Source organism: Rana temporaria, chromosome 12, assembly GCF_905171775.1.
Source record: "Rana temporaria chromosome 12, aRanTem1.1, whole genome shotgun sequence".
NCBI classification, from domain to species: Eukaryota; Metazoa; Chordata; class Amphibia; order Anura; family Ranidae; genus Rana; species Rana temporaria.
The window spans coordinates 131,167,300-131,187,766 of NC_053500.1; the positions used below are offsets into that span (position 1 = coordinate 131,167,300).

The 20,467-nt window shown below is 46.3% G+C and overlaps 1 protein-coding gene across 3 annotated transcripts in view; it reads right to left on the bottom strand.

Moving 5' to 3' along the window:
* Positions 1–20,467, bottom strand: part of RAB37 (RAB37, member RAS oncogene family) — a 58,534-nt gene that overhangs the window by 20,804 nt on the left and 17,263 nt on the right. Inside the window, exons 1-2 of one of the 3 annotated variants that reach the window (XM_040330712.1) lie at positions 19,008–19,151; positions 957–1,067 (exon numbers count right to left, since the gene is read on the bottom strand). The exons of 1 other annotated variant lie outside the window; for it this stretch is intronic. In XM_040330712.1, coding sequence (XP_040186646.1) covers positions 957–1,067; positions 19,008–19,097 — 201 coding nt within the window. In that variant the 5' untranslated portion in view covers positions 19,098–19,151. Of the gene's footprint in view, positions 1–956; positions 1,068–19,007; positions 19,152–20,467 lie in introns of those variants that run through there. One more of the 3 variants, XM_040330711.1, reaches the window with a different exon arrangement.

The window sequence follows — 20,467 nt, forward strand, 5'->3', positions numbered from 1 at the left end:
GCTCATATTTTAAAACAACTAGCCGATTCCCCTAGACCAAACGAGCATCAATCTAAGGGGAAAAATTGTTTTATGGGTGAACTCCCGCTTTAAGCAGTGACCCCATATCTGATGGTGCCTGCCAGGGCCGTCTTAATAGCATCATGGGCTCCTGGGCAAAGAAATGCTCTGGGGCCCCTACAATGAGGACAGTGCAGGTAAACAGACATCAAGTAGGTAGGAGGCAGATTGCCTCCCTTGTGTATCTTTTCAGGGCAGCGTGGGCTCAAAGACCAGCTGCTTTGGGAAAAGTGCAGGGGCCCCTCATGCAGCTGGGGCCCCTGAGCAGTGCCCAGGTGTGCCCTCTCATTAAGACAGCCCTGGTGCCTGCGTAGTTCCAGACCCAATGGCACTTAGCAGAGCCAGCGGCATGACAGCAAGGTGTCATTCTGGCCAACCCGTAAGGGGGGCATTTTTCCCCCACAATAGCAGGGGTTTCCCAGAGACATACAAATTATTTTAAGGATTTCTCTAGGGCAGTGGTGTCCAAACTGCGGCCTTTTTCTTGCCTTTACCTGGCCCCATTCATCCCACTGGCACCAACAATGGGGCATTGTTTAGTCCCACTATCCAAAGTTAAAACAAGGGCAGAAGATTTAATAGATGAAAAAAGAAGATTGAAGGTCCGCTTTAAAGACAGACAAGAGCAATGAAAGGCAGAACGCAAGTTTAAATAAAATAAGTAGAGACTCAAGAAGCATCAAGATAAAAAGGAGATTGACAGATAAGTCGTAGTGGAGGCGTCCAGTGCACAGAGGTGAAAGCAGGAACTTCCAAAAAGAGCGACAGTTGCAGTAGAGATACAGAATGTCACAGGACTGACAGAAGAAAGAAGTGCCCAGGACTTGAAGAAGGAAAGATCTGACGATCTTAAAAAGGATGCCAAAGGGCAAAAAAAGCAGAGAGGGAACTCTCACCCGAAAATCGATGCCCACAGTGGCCAGGAAGGTGCCAGATAGAAACGCGCCATCTTTAAATTGGATGAGAAAACAGGTCTTTCCAACACCAGAATCTCCCAGCAGCATCACCTGTGAGACAAGCAGAAGTCACGTGGCATTAACATCATGCCACAGAAGGCATAAAAATCATTCAACTATGTGACATTTCTCTCATACATGTAAAAATCTGCATTTTTTGCTAAAAAAAAATAAATTACTGAAAATTTCCAAACATGTTTTTAAGCAGATACCCTAGAAAATAAAATGGTGGGTGTTGCATTTTTTTTTTATATCACATTTTTCAAATGCCAATTATTGGTGGGGAAAGAAAAAAAAATAATTACATACACACTTTAAATGAATTTTAGTGAACACAAAAACACAATACCCAATTTTTTGGTAGAATAAAAAAGATCTTATGCCGCGTAAATAGATGGCAAATAGGTCATGCATTAAAATGGCGCACGGAGGTCTGGCACTAGAATTGTTGCTTGCCATTTACATATGCGTGCAGGTCTTGGGTGCAAGTTTTTACACCGATTTGAGTCTATTAGACACCAGATGTCTCACCTGGCCGCCAAAGCATCAGATCAAACAAAGAACCAAAACCGAAAGTGACGATATCCTTGTCGCTTCCAGTTTCTGACATCACAGAAGAGGGTCGGGAACTTCCATTCTACCACTTTTCTCAGTGAATGAGACCGAGGCAGTCCCATCAGTATCAGGATCCCCCCATGGGACGGGAGAGCCCGGTAATGGCGGCAGGATGGGTTAACCTCTTCTGCCACTTGTAAAAGTGATCCAGTGGCTCTATAGCCGCTAGGGCCATATTTACCCAACAGGAAATTGCCAGCTGAAGAAATCGGTATCGGGATCATGGCTGTAGCCCCAACCATAATCCCAGTATAACCACCTCAATACAACGCCAAATATACGTACGGCAGCAACCCTGTTACACATATTAAACCACCAACAAAAGATTACCCTTCCAAAAAGGGAATGTATACCTCTCCCATGGCTTATGCCAGGGCGGCTGGTGCTCCAAATTTTTGGGGGGCTGCAAACGAAAAAGAAAAAAACTTGCAGTCTCACTGTGTCCATCAATTGCAGCCACTGTGCCATCAATTGTCACCACTGTGCCATGCCATCAAACGCAGCCACTGTGCCATCAATTGTCACCACTGGGCCATGCCATCAAACACAGCCACTGTGCCAAATGTCGCCACTGTGCCCTTTAATTGTCGCCAGTCGCCACTGTGCCCATTCATGCCGCTGTGCCGATTGTCCCCACTGTGCCCATTAATGTCACTGTGCCCTTCGTCGCCGATGTGCCCTGTAAAATGCCCCTCTTCCCCCCCCCCACCTACCTTTACTGGAGTCAGCCATCCACGTCCCTCGATGTCTTCTCCCGCCCTCGATGATGCTTCAGCCAATCAGGTTACCGATAGCCAGAAGCGGTGAACCCGATTGGCTGAGACGCCTGTCAGTCTTATTCAAGGAACGCACCGCCAATACGTCCCGAGGATAATTATTCGGAAGCCGACTACAGCCTGGGGCTGTACTCGGAAAGCCTATCAGAAACAGCTGCCGTTATTCAGGTGGCCAGCGCTCTAGGTCCGGCCATCTGAATAGACCAGCGGCAGCGGCGACAATAACATCGATTCATGCATTAGCGGTGCGGAGCCAGAGGGGGCGGCGCTCCAGCGCCCTCTATGGACGATCCGCCACTGGCCTATGCTGAATGAAATTTTACCTAGATAGTCCTGTAGGTTATAAAATTAGAAAATTCTTTTTTTTTGGCCAGATAAATCCTGTTTTCTGTAATAACACCGCAGTGCTCTGTACGAGCAGAGCTGAGTTTTCCCATTGGAATAAACTCGGAAGTTCCGACGGGATTCCGCTCAAGCTGTCTTGCATACACAAGGTCAAACTAAAATCCGATTGTCAAGAAAGCAGTGATGTAAAACACTACGACGAGCTGAGAAAATGAAGTACTATGCTTCCGAGCATGCGTGCTTTTTAGTCCGTCGGAATTGCATCCAGACGAACGGAAATTCCGATAGAATTTTTTTTCAGCGGAAAAATTGAGAACATGTTCTCTATCTAATTCTGACGGAAAAAGTCCGATGGGGCATACACACGGACAGATATATCTGATGAAAAGCTTCCGTCTAACATTTTCCTTCCAATTCATAATTATGTGCCACTTTGTGGTGGTCTATCACATAAAATGGTTGCAATATGACAAAATGTGAAACTTTTTCAAGGCACCACATATTGTAAAGGCACATAATAAAAATCACAGTATTTGACAAAAAAAAAAAATCCACGTGCACAAAATTTATGTAAAATCCCACCCAATCCACCCATCACAACAACAGCCATCATGTCAAGATTTCCGAAGCCCAATCGCTTATCCCTTCCTGCTCTTAGGAGGTTAGGTTAACGTTATAGGTTTATGTTCATGCAGTGCTGACCAGCTTTGCCCATTCATGCAGCTTTATCAGCCCTGGGATCCTTACACAGCTAAACCTGCACTGAGTCATGTATATAGAAAAACAGAAGACCACATCCCCAAATGCACACATACAGCGTTTCCCTACTCCTCCCTGATGCAAAACATGTACCTGAAACTTCACACCTGCCACGTCCCACACAGCCCGTCCGATCCTCCAACACATGAGCACATAGTGCAGGCGGGAGGACACAGCTGGTTGGAAATGCACACAGTCGATCTATATACCTGGGAATGTGTGCAGGTGAGAACCGTCCCACAGAACATCGCCCCCCACTGGTTGTTCTTGTGATAGAACGTACATTTGTTCACCTTTGACATTATAATGATATATTGCCATTTAAAGCAACGCTGAACGCTGGATACCAAAATCAAAGTAATCTTGCAGCTTCAAAAAGCAGGCAACCTAAAGGGGGCATGGGCATTGTGTGTGCTTCTCCGTCTCCCCAATTTGCCACTATATCCCCTTGAAGGGTCTATACAACTAGCCACTAAGGAGTCTATGTATAAATTTGAAAATGTCTCAGCATCTGCACAAAAGTCAAGAAAACCTGTAACGAATGCAAGATGCACGGTCTTTCGACAGGCTAATGTAACAAACAGCTTTAACTTTCAATCCTAGGAGAAAATAGCCCTAGGAGCATTTAACCAGAAGAGGTAAAAGGACATTTGAGAACCTGAGAAAAATTCTAACACTATAGGCCAAGTGTATCCAAACTTTGACCCTTTGCTTGCTTTTTATCAGGCCCTTGGGGCATTATTCCTACCATTATTACAGACATAGTTCTTGACACCAACGATGGGGGCACCATCCCTCCCATTGACTCCAACAATGGGGGCACCATCCCTCCCATTGACACCAACAATGGGGGCCCCATCCCTCCCATTGACACCAACAATGGGGGCCCATCCCTCCCATTGACACCAACAATGGGGGCCCCATCCCTCCCATTGACACCAACAATGGGGGCCCCATCCCTCCCACTGACACCAACAATGGGGGCCCCATCCCTCCCACTGACACCAACAATGGGGGCCCCATCCCTCCCACTGACACCAACAATGGGGGCACCATCCCTCCCATTGACACCAACAATGGGGGCACCATCCCTCCCATTGACACCAACAATGGGGGCACCATCCCTCCCATTGACACCAGCAATGGGGGCACCCTCCCTCCCATTGACACCAACAATGGGGGCACCATCCCTCCCATTGACACCAACAATGGGGGCACCATCCCTCCCATTGACACCAACAATGGGGGCACCATCCCTCCCATTGACACCAGTCATGGAGCATTGTTTGCTCCCACTGACATCAGGACATTTTCTTGGCCACAGTGCAGCTCCCTAAAGTTTGAAGGACAGTAAACTGGCCCTTTGTTTATAAAGTTGGGGGACCCCTGCTATAGGCTATGAACATTTGACTATGGAGGTGGAAATATGAGGGTAACCACTGGATTGTGTACAGAGTCTACAGAGATTCCTGTGCAAATGGCCGAATAAAGGAGTAGTTGGCCGAGCTGGCACCTGCTCTGGTATGAACTTTAAAAGGCATAGTTCACCTTTTCCAAACAACTGACCATGCAGATCTGGGAGGAAATACCCCAGGACACCATCCGTCGTCTCATTAGGACCATTTTGAGTTGTTGCAATGAAATTTCAGCAAAATGCACTAGCTTGCTGCATAATTTTTTCACTTTGATTTTGATTTTCGGGGTGTCTTTGAATTCAGCACCTCTGTAGGTGGATAATTTTCATTTCCATCAAATGTTGTGCCATCCTTTCATTCCTAACACATTACCCCGTCCATACCAGCATAGAGATCCAGCGTGAGATTTTTGCCCGTTAAGATCTGATATGTTTTCAAAGTGTTCCTTTAATTTTTTTGAGCAGTGTATTTATATTCAACCTATGTTTTTCGATGCCAATAAAATAGCGAAAATTTGGCAACCTCTCAGGCTGACAGCTGATATTGTCTGGCAATATTCTGTACATTTAAAACTTTTTTTTACACTTTTTTTTCTTATCGCTGTCACAAAGAATGTAAACATCCATTGTGACAGTATATAGGCACTATATATATATATATATATATATATATATATATATATATATATATATATATATATATATATATATATATATATATATATATATATATATATATATATATATATATATATATATATATATATATATATATATATATATATATATATATATATATATATATATATTCCCGATACCACTTTTTTAAGACCGAGTACAAGTACCGACGATACTTTTTTTTAATCTTATGTGACAGCAGCACATGTGTCAGTAGTTTTTTCATCTTTAAAGCGGTGGTTCACCCTCCTTCACATCATTATACCATTACATTCGGCATCGTAGCGCGAGCTACGGTATGCCGGTCTTAAATTTTTAATCCCCGTACTCACTGTGCTATGGATCATTGAAGATTCCGACTCCCGCGGGGAATGGGCGTGCCTATGGAGAGGGAGGATGATTGAAGGCCGGCTCTGGCACGTCACGCTCCCCGAAGACAGCCGGAGTAGGTCTCGGCTCTTCACGGCGCCTGCGCACAGGCTATGCGCAGGCGCCGTGAAGAGCCAAGCCTATTTTGGCTATTTCCGGAGAAGCGTGACGTGCCAGGGCCGGCCGTCAATCACCTTCTCTCACCATAGGAACGCCCATTCCCCGGAATCTTCAATGATCCATAGCACAGTGAGTACGGGGATAAAAAAAATGTAAGACCGGCATACTGTAGCTCGCGCTACGATGCCGAATGTAATGGTAGAATAAAAAAAAAATTTTTTTTTTTTTAATAGGGTGAACCCCCGCTTTAACAATTTGTTGTATTTTTTTTTTACAATGTTTTATTTATTTATAATGCTTTCTTTTCTTAAGGGGGAGGGGGGGGGGGTGGACCGTGTCAGTGTGTTTTTTCTTTTATTTGTTTTTATTATTTTCTACAATCATTTTTTTATTCTTTATTTATTTCAGCCCTGTTTGGGGGCTTTGGTGAGATATCAGGGGTCTTAGCAGACCTCTGACATCTCCCCTTTGAGACAGAGAAAGGGACTAGGGACACATGTTCCCCTGTCCCTTTCACAGCAGCATCAGCTGCGCTGAAAATGAATGGAGTGAAGACAGCGTCTTCTCTTCATTCATAAACTGAAACATTGTAATCACAATTTACGATGTTTCAGTTATGTGAATGGACCGAGTCAGTGATCACTGACTCTGTCCATTCGGAGCAGTAAGGAGCTGGATTTACTGGCTCCTACCCCGCTCTCCATCCTGACAGTTCCAGGGGGTAGAGGAGGAGCACGGAAGGGGAGAGAAACACGGAGGAATACACGGCGGGAATACACTATATAGCGGTGATTGGTGCTTGTAACTTCCCCATGCACTGATCACCCCTGACAGTACAAGTATCGGGTGAAGCATCGGGAGCATTTGCCCGAGTACTCGGGCAAATGCTTGGTATCGGTACAACATTTTTTATATATATACACACACACACACACACACATAAATATATATATATATATATATATATATATATATATATATATATATATATATATATATATATATATATATATAATTATAGTGTGTGTGTGTGTATATATATATATATAATATAGTGTATGTATGTATATATATATATATATATATGTGTGTGTATATATCTCACACACACACACATAAAAATGCCACTGTATGGAGGACAGGCAGAATTAGGACAGATACTTAGAATTGCTGCCAGAATACAGAAAAAGAGAAGTGGTACTGTGTCTATGCCTACAGAACAGATAGCGAGAGACATACAGCCAGCAGGAAGAACTTACTGTGCAAGGTTCAGAATACAAACAGACCTAATTACAACTGTCACCAGAATACAGGACAAGAGTGGTACTATGCAGAGCCCATACATATAGAATAAGAACAGATCCAGATGTCAGATCCTGAGAATTATACCCAGCATACAGGACAAGAGAAGTGCTTCTGTGCAGAGCCCATACATACAGATCAGAGAAGGTGATTTATAACCAGCAGAAAATGGGACAGTTCCATTCCCGACCCATTAAATGGAAGGGTTTAGTTGCGCTTCTGTACAGCCGACTTCCTTTTCAGAAAATCCATGACTCTTCTTGCCTAATGCGGCAGTTAATAAACCAACTGTCTGCTATGGGAGTGTTGATATACTCAGGTGTGAAAGAGACCCGCAGATCACCAATTAAGATTTGAGGTTTCTTTGAGCATTATTTAGAAGCCGATTGGGCCAGTCGGTCTCTGTACTCGGCTCGCTGTCTGCGTTATCTGGAACGCACTTCCTCACAAACAAACTGACAAAAGCTACAGTTTCCTTTTCCAAATAGGGGTTCAAGTATCTTGATAAGCCGAGAATCATATCATATGATTACACAGGCTTCCTAAAAGGATACTACAGTATTTTTATCAAGTACATATTTTAACCACTTCAATACCATTATATATATTACACACACGTCTCATAATGTAGCAGTTATTGAGGCTACAACCATGACCCCGGTATAATTTTTTTTTTACAGTGTACGAAAAACCGCTACACAGATACCGTGTGACCTAAAAAATTGCAGCACCCACCATTTTATTCTCTAGGGCCTCTGCGGACCAGCGACATGCTCTACTTCAAGGAGTTATATTTGGGTGATGCCTACAGCTGCAGGCATCATCCCTGGTACTCCCCCCCCCCCTTTCTCCTTTAGAGCCAGCTGTCTTGTAAATGCAATCCTAGTCGCTAGCTAGCCACTGGATTGCTTTTACAAGCAGCGGGAGGGAACTTTGCTGGACTCTATGATACACATGCTGCTGCGTGTGCGCAATTGCGGTTTGACATTCGTTTGGTTTGCGATATGTTCTCAACCTGAACTTTACAAATTTTCTGTAAGTGCACTACTTTTTATTAAACTGGATGCAGAGACAGCATCATGTGGAGTCTTTAGTTTTCTATACACTCCAGTACTATAATTTCCTAATATCAAGCTCTGAACCTTCCAGTGTACACTATCCACAGCTACTGGTGAGGAAATGTCAGGGTTTTCCACTTAGTGGATTTAGAGATCCTGAGTAAGTGATAGATAAATAAATAAATAAAATAAATACAGTGTAAAAAGTAAAATAAATAACAAAAATATATTTTTTTAAAAGTGCTCCCATCCCTCCATGATTGCGCGCAAAGGTGAACGCACAGGTTGGTCCCGCACGCACACATTGATCGCCCCACACAAGTGACGTATCACTGCAAACGTCAGATCATGGGCAGCAATTCTAGTGCCTGTGTAAAATGGTAATCTGTAAAGGCTTTTAAATTGTTGTATATGGACAGGGAAATGTACGTGGTTTATCACAGTTGCACGGGCATGCGCAATGTTAAAGCATAACATGTTTGGTCTCCATTTACTCTACATATCTTTTATATTTTACCCCCCCAAAAAATAGGGAAACTTATTTTTTTGCATTAAAAAAAGGTAAAAAAAATACCAAACCCACCAATTTATTCTCTAAAGCCTCTGCAGTAAAAAAAATAATAATATATATATATATATATATATATATATATATATATATATATATATATATATATACATATACATATACACACATACATACATACACACACTGATTTTATTGGCGTATAACACTCCCTTTTTTACCCTAAAAATAGAGGGTAAACTGTGCCTGCGTGTTATACGCAGGGGGCTGTGGAAAGTTTTTTTTTTCCCCGGAACAAGATTTTGCTCCCCCTTGTGGTCATCAGTATAACAGGTAATTTGATTAACCTGTGGTTGGTTAATGATAGGCAAAGCAACAGGATCAATTAATTGCCCCCAAGGAGGCTTATTCTCATCCTTCATTTAGCTATCGCTCTATTCATTCATGGAGTGAAGACAGGAGCCCTTTGTGATGGCCATGTTGGTTTGGTTGGAGCTTACACGTTTCTGGTCTTCCTCCCCAGGTGACAACACCAGTGACGGGTTATTGGCCAATCAGGAAGGAGTCACATGCCCTGCAATGGGTATTTCACTCCTCTGCTAGGAAAAGGAGCTAGAAAAGAATGTAGTGCAGGAGGCAGGCATTCAAAAGCCAAATTCTAGCATCTCCACCCCCGTTCCTAGAGAGGCCAAGTAAATTGATACCAAACATGTCAGGCCTTAAAGTTGCATGCTCCTGTGATGAACTGGACAAATATTCTGGGGGTTCATGGAAGCCCCTCAATACCAACCAAAAACAAACACCCTCTACTTACCTTTATTCTTGCAGTCTTCAGGCCGGTCCTTCTTCCCCGCAAAAACGGTGGGCGCTCTTTGATGGGCCGCGAGCGCTCTCCAAATTGGAGAGCGCTCGTATTGTGAATGGAGAATGCACAAAGATACACTTCATTGGGGGGCTTCTATGCCACAACCTGAGCTCACAAAAACTGTGCTAAACGCATGGCCATCGGTGTTCCCTCGGAGAAGCAGTGTTGATTTGGCAATCCCAGCACATGGCATTGTTTACTACGAGTGACATTTAAAACCACTTTAAATACCATCAAAAGAAAACTCTGTAGGTGTCAAAAAAATAAATAAAAAATTACATAAAATTCACTAATCCATTACATGGAGTATTTGTCTTTCAAATGATCACAGCCGTAAAAATAAAAAAAAAGTTAGCCTGGCAATGACAGGCTGGTACTTAAGTCATTAACACGGCTTATTGGTAGCATCAGTCTAAAAGACTGGCTCGCGTTTCTGACATGGGAGTAATCTGTCACCCATAACAACCAATCAGGTTGTTTTATTTTTTTATTACAGACCCTATATTTCAACTTAATCCAATCAGTAGCTTAGAGAATAAGGGGGAAAAAAAAAGAGAGAAGAAAAAAAAAAAGGAGACAGTACACAAAATGTTTGCGAAAAAGGGAACGAGCTGGACAAGTCCCAACTGTACTTTAGCAGTACACATCATTAGGAATTCAGTTTCCCAACCTGGGCTGTGCCTGTGTGTATCTAGAAGATCTTTTCTTAAAAGTAAATTCCCAAGAACAGTTGGCAAACAGCAACACAAAAAACGGAAGACCATTTCTACATAGATTAAAAGGTTTACACACAATAAATGCACTTGGCAAGTGATACTTGAGACAAGCTAGCCCAGGCCAGAGTACACTTAAAATATTGGCTTCTATAAAAAGGAACCTAGTAAAATAAAGTTAAGAAACAAACTTCAAATAGAAAACAGAGCATTAAATCCACTTTTTTTTTAATTAAAAATTAGCATGTTCTGTAAAAGAAGAGTCCCACGGAGCAAGAGCAAGAGTCCCAAGGAGCAAAAGAGCAAGAGCCCCAAGGAGCAAGAGCCCCAAGGAGCAAGAGCCCCAAGGAGCAAGAGTCCCAAGGAGCAAGAGTCCCAAGGAGCAATAGCAAGAGTCCCAAGGAGCAATAGCAAGAGTCCCAAGGAGCAATAGCAAGAGTCCCAAGAGCAAGAGTCCCAAGGAGCAATAGCAAGAGTCCCAAGGAGCAATAGCAAGAGTCCCAAGAGCAAGAGGAAGAGTCCCAAGAGTGAGCAAAGGAGCAAGAGTCCCAAGGAGCAAGAGTCCCAAGGAGCAAGAGTCCCAAGGAGCAAGAGTCCCAAGGAGCAAGAGTCCCAAGGAGCAAGAGTCCCAAGGAGCAAGAGTCCCAAGGAGCAAGAGTCCCAAGGAGCAAGAGTCCCAAGGAGCAAGAGTCCCAAGGAGCAAGAGCAAGAGTCCCAAGGAGCAAGAGCAAGAGTCCCAAGGAGCAAGAGCAAGAGTCCCAAGGAGCAAGAGTCCCAAGGAGCAAGAGCAAGAGTCCCAAGGAGCAAGAGCAAGAGTCCCAAGGAGCAAGAGCAAGAGTCCCAAGGAGCAAGAGCAAGAGTCCCAAGAGCAAGAGGAAGAGTCCCAAGAGTGAGCAAAAGAGCAAGAGCCACAAGGAGCAAGAGCCACAAGGAGCAAGAGCAAGAGCCCCAAGGAGCAAGAGCCACAAGGAGCAAGAGCCACAAGGAGCAAGAGCCACAAGGAGCAAGAGCAAGAGCCACAAGGAGCAAGAGCCCCAAGGAGCAAGAGCAAGAGCCCAAGGAGCAAGAGCCACAAGGAGCAAGAGCCACAAGGAGCAAGAGCCACAAGGAGCAAGAGCCACAAGGAGCAAGAGACACAAGGAGCAAGAGCAAGAGCAAGAGTCCCAAGGAGCAATAGCAAGAGTCCCAAGGAGCAATAGCAAGAGTCCCAAGAGTGAGGACTCATGCACACTGGGTGTCAAAAATTACACTTTTAAGGGCGCTTGTCTTATTTTTTAAACTGCCTCTAAACGACCTTCCATTTTAGCCTATGTGTCCTCGCACATCTAGGAGTTTAGAGGCAGAAAAAAAAATATTTGCACGTTTAGGAAAGGAGTATTCCAGCATAAAAAATTTAAAAAAAGGCTGAACCCGCATAAAAGTGCTTAAGCGCCACAGCGTTCATTCATTTCATTGGCCAGAATTAATTATCAATCTAGCTAATGAAATGAAGGAGTGCCTAAACACATTAGCGATACGCAGCTTTAGCCCCGGTTCACACTGCTGTGGCAAGTAGCGCGGCTTTGAATCCGACATCCTAGCGTGACTTCACTGCGGCTTGCATACGAGTTCTTTAACAGAAGTCACTGCTAGTCCTGCCGAAGTCGCACCAAAAGTAGGCAGCAGTGTGAACCAGGACTTAGGAATTTTTTTTTAACTCTGCTTTTCTCCTGCCAGGAGAAAATGCCATTGAGAAGAGCTTGGCAAACGCCCGCTATGCATGAGGCGGAGGAGACCCAGAGAAGAAGACCACTCCGATACCAAGAAATCATCATTTGAAGTCTGTTTAGAAACTGACACTCCAGATCTCATTTAAAAAAGGTCCTGTCATGCTTTTTTTTCCTATTACAAGGGATGTTTACATTTCTAGTAATGACACATGTTTTTTTTTTTTTAAAAGAACAGCGTAAGGGAGCTGCGGTGGCTCAACGCGATTGGCACTGCGCTGAAAAAAACACCACACTTACACGCACTCGAAATTGGGTTAACATGCACGCACTTTGACCATGCGGTCTCTAAAAAGAGAGGCGAAGGACTAACGGGGCTGGTTGAGCGGGCTAGATCCTCTCACTCCCTTATAGGGAGTCCCTCTGCCCCGTTGGGCTTCAAAGCGGAGCAGGTAGGGCGGGCTGTGTATAAGGACCCCCTCATGCACCCGCCATTGCCACCCGAGGCATGGAGAAAGGTGGCAGATTGCCTCTGGGGGAGGCCTGCCTACTCCCAACTCCTGAAGTCCGGCTCCTCTCTCGAGTACATGCACAAAAAAAAAAGAACAGCGTAAAAACAATAAAGTAAAGTAAAAAAAAAAAAAAAAAAAAAAAAATTCAAATGCGCCCCGTTCTGCCGAGCTCACGTGCAGAAGAGAACGCATGCGCGAGTAGCGCCCGCATATCAAAGTGGTGTTCAAACCACACATGTGAGGCATTGCCGCGATCGTTAGAGCGAGAGCAATAATTCTAGCCCTAGACCTCCTCTAAGGCCCCTTTCACACTGGTGCGGTATTAACCCCCGCTAGAGGCCGATAAAGGGTTTTAATACCGCCCGCAATGCGCCTCGGCAGAGGCGCATTGCGGGCGATATTGCCACGGTTTCCCGACTACAGGAGAGTCAGGACGCTCTCTACGTTGCAGATAGAGAAAGGAGCTGTGTATTAGTGGGCGTCCTGACTCTCCTGTAGTCCAAGGGAGGGGGCGAGCACGACACTCCACACCAGGGAGAAAGCCTTGCATTATGGTGTGTAGTTACAGACAAAAGAACAGGAAGTGAGGATTTCTCAGAAGAAATAAGGACATTTAAAAGCAAAATGGTGAGGTAAGTGAAGGAGGACTGCACTAAGGTAAAGGAAGCTATTTAGGAAAAAATAAATAAAAATTGTACCTTTACAACCCCTTTAAGGCCTCATTGACATGGCCGATTAGGGCCGTACACCACCAAGAATTAGCAGACTTCTGTGAAAGCGATCACAGGCGTTTGTGTTCAGCTGCAGCCTGGAGACTTGTAGAAATCAGTGACAGGCTGACAAGTATTGTCATATGTAACCACACACCAAAGCATTACATGCAGTAAGGCCCCATTCACACTTGTACGACCTGAAAGTCACACGACTTCGATTCGCAACCCGAAGCAATGTCTGTGTAACCTTGAGGGCTTTGGACCTCAAGTCGCATCAAAGTCGGGCCAAAGTAGTGCAGGAAATACTTTGAAGTCGCACAGATATGAACGGTACTCATTGGAAATCATTGGGGGGGGGGGGGGTATGACTTGTCATGCGACTTTGCAGGCCCAAGTTGCAGGAAAAGTCGCACGGGGCCTAAGGGACCTATAAGCAGCCCTAGTCGCAGGCTGCTTTTTTGCAATAGGTTGTGACTGCTTGACACACGGTTCAATGTGAACGGCCATTGCTTTGTTCATGCTTCCTGAATGCGGCAGATCGCAAACACCTTCGATTCCGGCTGAAGAAATACGTGAATTACTGGTGAGGTAAATCCCTAACCTGTTGTGTGAAGGAGGCCCAATACATATAATGGTCACATTCCCTGAATGTTTGTGAGCAGATTTGTCCGATTCACTGGGAAAATGACCAAGCGTCGCAATTCGTTTTTTTTTTTTTTTTTTTTTTTTAAATGAGCCACAGAAATAAATGAGCTTTTGGGGGGGGGGGGGGGGGGGGGGGGAGAGCACGTCTAGGATAATTGCTGACTGAGGCAGACAGTTTTCTTGCCCGCATACCTCTCTTTCAAAAGCCAGGCATCCCTGTTACCGTGGCAATCTACCTCATAAACAATATTGCTGCTCATTAATGGCAGCTGGGCCACATAACTTCATTGGTTGTTGTTATGGTGCATGTCAAAGACAACCAATGACAACATGTACAGCTGAGCTGCCAGTATCCTAGCAACCAGCTTGGTAACACTGCCCTGTGTATACAAGGTAATGTTATTGATGGTTAATAATTAGTTATGGAGCAGGTAGCTCAGCTGCCAGCATCCTAGCAACCATCTCAATAACACCATTGTGCGTTTACATTCTAGCAACCAGCTCAGTAACACTACTCCCGTGTCTGCATCCTAGAAACCAGCTCCGTAACACTGCTCCCGTGTATGCATCCTAGAAACCAGCTCAGTAACACCATTGTGCATTTACATCCTAGAAACCAGCTCGGTAACACTGCTCCCGTGTATGCATCCTAGCAACCAGCTCCGTAACACTGCTCCCATGTTTGCATCCTAGAAACCAGCTCAGTAACACTACTCCGTGTATGCATCCTAGAAACCAGCTCAGTAACACCATTGTGCGTTTACATCCTAGCAACCAGCTCAGTAACACTACTCCGTGTATGCATCCTAGAAACCAGCTCAGTAACACCATTGTGCATTTACATCCTAGCAACCAGCTCCGTAACACTGCTCCCATGTCTGCATCCTAGCAACCAGCTCAGTAACACCATTGTGCATTTACATCCTAGCAACCAGCTCGGTAACACTGCTCCCATGTCTGCATCCTAGAAACCAGCTCAGTCCCACCATTGTGCATTTACATCCTAGCAACCAGCTCAGTAACACTACTCCCGTGTATGCATCCTAGGAACCAGCTCAGTAACACCATTGTGCGTTTACATCCTAGCAACCAGCTCAGTAACACTACTGCGTGTATGCATCCTAGGAACCAGCTCAGTAACACCATTGTGCGTTTACATCCTAGCAACCAGCTCAGTAACACTACTGCGTGTATGCATCCTAGGAACCAGCTCAGTAACACCATTGTGCGTTTACATCCTAGAAACCAGCTCGGTAACATTACTCCCGTGTATGCATCCTAGCAACCAGCTCCGTAACACCATTGTGCGTTTACATCCTAGAAACCAGCTCGGTAACATTACTCCCATGTCTGCATCCTAGCAACTAGCTCAGTAACACCATTGTGCGTTTACATCCTAGCAACCAGCTCAGTAACACTGCTCCCATGTCTGCATCCTAGCAACCAGCTTAGTAACACTGCTCTGTGTATGTATCCTAGAAACCAGCTCAGTAACACAGCTACCGTGCATGCATCTCAGAAACCAGCTCAGTAACGCCTCTCCTATGTATGCATCCTAGCAACCAGCTCCCAAACACTGTTCTTGTGTATGCATTCTAGCAACCAGCTCAGCAACGCCTCTCCCGTGTATGCATCCTAGCAACCAGCTCCCGAACACTGTTCCTGTGTATGCATCCTAGCAACCAGCTCAGACACTGCTACCGTGCACACATCTTTGCAACCAGCACAGTAACACTGCTCTGTGTATGCATCCTTGAAACCAGCTCAGCAACGCCTCTCCCGTGCATGCATCTTAGCAACCAGCTCCATAACACTGCTCCCGTGCATGCATCTTAGCAACCAACTCAGTAACACAGCTACTGTGCATGCATCCTAGCAACCAGCTCAGCAACACAGCTACCATGCTCGCATTCCAAAAACCAGCTCAGTAGCACTGCTCCAGTGTATGCATCCCAACAACCAGCTCAGTAAGTTTTTGAGTGGCAGTTAAACCCTGGCCTTAGTGCCGCCTAAGGCAAGTTGCCCCAGCGTGATATACCATACAGTGAATATCTTTTCACTCGCAGGCACAGGTAAGCACAGGACACTATTGCGACTATCATACAGTCCCCACAGAGAAGACCGTTCCTGTCAGCAGGTCATGTGATTGTCATCTGCTGAGGTAACACCGGTGCCTGAAACTCATCACATGTCCTTCGGATCGCCACACCAAGCTGTCCGCAGGGTTTAAAGAGACCCTGTCACCGGACTTTTTTTTAAACAACAGGCTTCCTATAGGATTTTATGTACATGTATTATTTAATTAGTATTTTCGGTCAGAATGTTTATTTTCATGCATCAGTAAACCTAGATTATAAGATCGATCGCCTCCATTTCCACCATGTCATCTCATAATCTGATCCACCAATTGTATTCACAAACAACCTATCTCAGTGCTGCTGACACAATCAACTCAGTTTAATCCAATCCAATCAAAATCAAGTATAAAATGGACTGGAAGGAAAGTTATGGCTATTAGATGGTTTGTGGGTTTGATCGTTTTGATTGAATCGCACATCGAAAAAAAAAAATCAAAGCATGTGCTGAGACTTTGATTTGTCGTGGTTTTTGTTTTTTTGGGGTTGGCCGGGTATCCAACGATCGAATCACATGGACAGCAGTGTGCACAGACAGGATTAGGGAAGTGCGACTACGACAGCTGACCCCACAACATTGGGAAACTTTCAGGGAACTTCAGAATGAACGGGGTCAAAGCAACGTGCCAATCCTTCCATCGGCTGACCATACACCTTACAATCTGATTGCACAATCTCCTTCAGATCTATGCACTGCAAAGGCCTTGCCTGATTAGATACTATTTAAATGAATCATTTAGGTTTGTTCTCCTAATAGCCCCCGGCTCACACTGCCGCGACTTGTCACGTGCCACTTTACGGTTCAAAGTTACCGTGCAGCGGATTTCATCGGTGACTGGTCCGATGACACCCGCCGAGATCCGATCCGTGAAATCCAGGCAGATGGTGACCCTATTTTCCATCCATCTATCGGATCGGATTTTAAAGCACAGGCGGTCCGTTTTAATCCAAACTGGGAAAAAAAAAAAAAAAAAACACACACACACCAATTGACGCCACTGTGCCCATCAAACGCAGCCCCTGTGCCCATCAAACGCCGCCACTGTGCCCAAACGCAGCCCCTGTGCCCATCAAACGCAGCCCCTGTGCCCATCAAACGCAGCCCCTGTGCCCATCAAACGCAGCCCCTGTGCCCATCAATTGCCACCACTGTGCCCATCAAACGCAGCCACTGTGCCCATCAAACGCAGCCGCCACTGTGCCCAAACGCAGCCGCCACTGTGCCCAAACGCAGCCAGTGTGCCCATCAAACAGCCAATGTGCCCATCAATTGCCACCACTGTGCCCATCAAACGCAGCCACTGTGCCCATCAAACGCAGCCACTGTGCCCATCAAACGCAGCCACTGTGCCCATCAAACGCAGCCACTGTGCCCATCAAACGCAGCCACTGTGCCCATTAAACGCAGCCACTGTGCCCAAACGCAGCCAGTGTGCCCATCAAACAGCCAATGTGCCCATCAATTGCCGCCACTGTGCCCATCAAACGCAGCCCCTGTGCCCATCAAACGCAGCCCCTGTGCCCATCAATTGCCACCACTGTGCCCATCAAACGCAGCCACTGTGCCCATCAAACGCAGCCACTGTGCCCATCAAACGCAGCCACTGTGCCCATCAAACGCAGCCACTGTGCCCATCAAACGCAGCCGCCACTGTGCCCATCAAACGCAGCCGCCACTGTGCCCAAATGCAGCCAGTGTGCCCATCAAACAGCCAATGTGCCCATCAATTGCCACCACTGTGCCCATCAAACGCAGCCACTGTGCCCAAACGCAGCCACTGTGCCCATCAAACGCAGCCACTGTGCCCAAACGCAGCCACTGTGCCCATCAAACGCAGCCACTGTGCCCAAACGCAGCCAGTGTGCCCATCAAATGCAGCCAGTGAGCATCCCCCGCCCGCTACTTACCTTGCCTCGGTGGGGCAGCGGATCACGGCGATGCCCTCCGCGCTCATCGATGTCTTCTCCCGTCCTCTCTTCCCATCCTCTGCTATGATTGGACGCCCCGATAAGGCGCCGTCCAAATCACAGCGCCTGTCATTTTCATATGTGTGAAAGGGGCCTGAAGGTGCAAATTCGATCAGATTGCACAGTGGATGGTGCCTTAGCGTTTTTATGGGCTGCTGTGCCTGCGTTTCTGCACGCACCTGTTTAAAAACGTGGCTGCAGGGAAATCGCAAAACCCTCTGCGATCAGAAGGAACGGCGGCCCCGCTCATCTACTAAGAGGAGAGCGATTTGGCTGCGGGTGCGGGAACAGATGCGATTGCAACAACTGCAGCCACATGCCTAGGGTTAGAGGAGATTATACAATCAGATTGTACAGTGTAGGGTCCCTTAGATGGGATTGTACAATCAGATTGCACAGTGTAGGGTCCCTTAGATGGAGAATGTACAATCAGATTGTACAGTGTAGGGTCCCTTAGATGGGATTGTACAATCAGATTGCACAGTGTAGGGTCCCTTAGATGGAGAATGTACAATCAGATTGCACAGTGTAGGGTCCCTTAGATGGGATTGTACAGTGTAGGGTCCCTTAGATGGGATTGTACAATCAGATTGCACAGTGTAGGGTCCCTTAGATGGGATTGTACAATCAGATTGCACAGTGTATGGCAGCTCATGCACTATACACCGATATAAAGCCGGTTGCAGGTGTCGCCTATAGAATGCACCTGTTGGCTTGGCTGATCCCAACATAACCGAGACCACCCCCACCCCCTCCCCCACACACACAGCACCTTGAAGCTCCTGTCGCATAAGCCATCGGGGACCCGGTAGAATCCGTTCACCGATCCGCCCCGCACCGATCCGTTCACAGCCCCGGACATGCTGAGCGGACGATCCGATCCAGGAACTGGGCGTGAGCGCTGTCCGGACCGGAGAGGCGTGGCTTCAAGCCTCCCAGCGTGGCGAGGCCCGCCCACTAAACGCCTTACTTGGTAGGTGACCCCGCCCACCAACATAAGCTGGGCGAGGCGGCCCCGCCCACCTGTCATATTCTGCGCAGCACACTGTACAGGTGAAAGTGATTGTACAGAACGCTATGGAGGTCACCTTCTACCTACAGAGAGGACTATGTGTGCATGGAGGGGATCTACCTACAGAGAGGACTATGTGTGCATGGAGGGGATCTACCTACAGAGAGGACTATGTGTGCATAGGGGGGTCTACCTACAGAGAGGACTATGTGTGCATGGAGGGATCTACCTACAGAGAGGACTATGTGTGCATGGAGGGGATCTACCTACAGAGAGGACTATGTGTGCATGGAGGGGATCTACCTACAGAGAGGACTATGTGTGCATGGAGGGGATCTACCTACAGAGAGGACTATGTGTGCATAGGGGGGTCTACCTACAGAGAGGACTATGTGTGCATGGAGGGATCTACCTACAGAGAGGACTATGTGTGCATGGAGGGGATCTACCTACAGAGAGGACTATGTGTGCATGGAGGGGATCTACCTACAGAGAGGACTATGTGTGCATGGAGGGATCTACCTACAGAGAGGACTATGTGTGCATGGAGGGGATCTACCTACAGAGAGGACTATGTGTGCATGGAGGGGATCTACCTACAGAGAGGACTATGTGTGCATGGAGGGATCTACCTACAGAGAGGACTATGTGTGCATGGAGGGGATCTACCTACAGAGAGGACTATGTATGCATGGAGGGGATCTACCTACAGAGAGGACTATGTGCGCATGGAGGGATCTACCTACAGAGAGGACTATGTATGCATGGAGGGGATCTACCTACAGAGAGGACAATGTGCGCATGGAGGGGATCTACCTACAGAGAGGACTATGTGTGCATGGAGGGGATCTACCTACAGAGAGGACTATGTGTGCATGGGGGGGATCTACCTACAAAGAGGACTATGTGTGCATGGAGTGGATCTACCTACAGAGAGGACTATGTGTGCATGGAGGGATCTACCTACAGAGAGGACTATGTGTGCATGGAGGGGATCTACCTACAGAGAGGACTATGTGTGCATGGAGGGGATCTACCTACAGAGAGGACTATGTGTGCATGGAGGAGATCTACCTACAGAGAGGACTATGTGAGCATGGAGGGGATCTACCTACAGAGAGGACTATGTGTGCATGGAGGGATCTACCTACAGAGAGGACTATGTGCGCATGGAGGGGATCTACCTACAGAGAGGACTATGTGTGCATGGAGGGATCTAC